The 1833-nt window shown below is 54.4% G+C and overlaps 1 protein-coding gene across 1 annotated transcript in view; it reads left to right on the forward strand.

The window, feature by feature from the left end:
* LRRC14 (leucine rich repeat containing 14) overlaps window positions 1–994 on the forward strand; it is a 4437-nt gene extending 3443 nt beyond the window's left edge. The window contains exon 3 of the mRNA XM_010009074.1: window positions 442–994. Coding sequence (XP_010007376.1) covers window positions 442–994 — 553 coding nt within the window. The remainder of the gene's footprint in view (window positions 1–441) is intronic.
* The last annotated feature ends 839 nt before the right edge of the window (window positions 995–1833 follow it).

A 1833-nucleotide genomic window follows, 5' to 3' on the forward strand; every position in this document is an offset into this window, starting at 1 on the left:
GGATCCACCACCATTATGGGTAGATCCACCACCATTCCAGGGGGATCCACCACCATTATGGGTAGATCCACCACCATTCCAGGTGGATCCACCACCATTCCAGGGGGGTCCACCACCATTCCAGGGGGATCCACCACCACTATGGGTAGATCCACCACCATTCCAGGTGGATCCACCACCATTCCAGGGGGGTCCACCACCATTCCAGGGGGATCCACCACCATTATGGGTAGATCCACCACCATTCCAGGTGGATCCACCACCATTCCAGGGGGGTCCACCACCATTCCAGGGGGATCCACCACCACTATGGGTAGATCCACCACCACTCCCTGTAGGACTACCCGGACCATCCTCATCCCATCATTTAATGACTTCCCGTGAGGTTTGGTGTCCGTGCTGGATTCAGGAACCTCACAGCTTGTTTTCCCACCCTCGCAGTGACCTGGAATCCCCTCTGGAAAGCCTGCAGCTGGCATTCTGCTCCCTCCTCCCCAGCGACCTCACCTTCCTCTCCCAAAGCCTCCACGCTCCAGCCTTGAGGAAGCTGGATTTGAGTGGCCACCACCTCAACGAAAACCTTCTCCAGCCCCTCCAGCTGCTCCTGGAAGAGGCTTCAGCATCCCTGCTCCACCTGGATCTCATGGAATGCCACCTAACAGACACCAGGTTGGAAGTTCTGCTCCCGACTCTTTGCCGCTGCTCCCGGCTCCGTTGCTTGGGACTTTTTGGGAACCCTCTCTCCACACCAGGACTCCAGAGCTTGTTAAGGAGAACTGGGGTGTTAAGGGATCTCCGCCTGGTGGTTTATCCCTACCCCTTGGAATGTTACATCCAGGATCCAACCTCTGGCCACCCCGTGGAGGTGGATGAGGAACGTCTGGCCGCGGTGGGCGCGGAGCTCAGCCGGATGCTGGGAAGCTCTGGAAGGGCTGGAACCCTCTGGACCACCAGCCTCTGCCCACATGGTGCCCTCAACTACCTCACCCCCTAACCCTGGCCTGGCCCAACATGGAGTGTTTCCTCCTCATTTTGGTGCTGCTCTTGGTCATTTTTGGTCACTGTGGTTCCAAGACCCCTCAAACCTCCCAAATTAGGGTGTTTCCTCCTCATCCTGATGCTGCTCTTGATCATGTTTGGTCACTGTGGTTCCAAGACCCCTCAAAACTCCCTAGATTGGCTCTTTCCTCCTCATCCTGGTGCTGCTCTTGATCATTTTTGGTCACTGTGGTTCCAAGACCCCTCAAACCTCCCAAATTAGGGTGTTTCCTCCTCATCCTGGTGCTGCTCTTGGTCATTTTTGGTCACCACCACGTTGCGACCCCTCAAAACTCCCCAGATTGGCTCTTTCCTCCTCATCCTGATGCTGCTCTTGATCATGTTTGGTCACTGTGGTTCCAAGACCCCTCAAACCTCCCAAAATCGGCTCTTTCCTCCTCATTTTGGTGCTGCTCTTGGTCATTTTTGGTCACTGTGGTTCCAAGAACCCTCAAAACTCCCCAGATTGGCTCTTTCCTCCTCATCCTGGTGCTGCTCTTGATCATTTTTGGTCACTGTGGTTCCAAGAACCCTCAAAACTCCCCAGATTGGCTCTTTCCTCCTCATCCTGATGCTGGTTTTGATCATTTTTGGTCACTGTGGTTCCAAGACCCCTCAAACCTCCCAAATTAGGGTGTTTCCTCCTCATCCTGGTGCTGCTCTTGGTCATTTTTGGTCACCACCACGTTGCGACCCCTCAAAACTCCCCAGATTGGCTCTTTCCTCCTCATCCTGATGCTGCTCTTGATCATGTTTGGTCACTGTGGTTCCAAGACCCCTCAAACCTCCCAAAAT

The sequence above is a fragment of the Chaetura pelagica genome, unplaced genomic scaffold (genome assembly GCF_000747805.2).
Source record: "Chaetura pelagica isolate M959 unplaced genomic scaffold, ChaPel_1.0 scaffold1190, whole genome shotgun sequence".
Taxonomy (NCBI): domain Eukaryota; kingdom Metazoa; phylum Chordata; class Aves; order Apodiformes; family Apodidae; genus Chaetura; species Chaetura pelagica.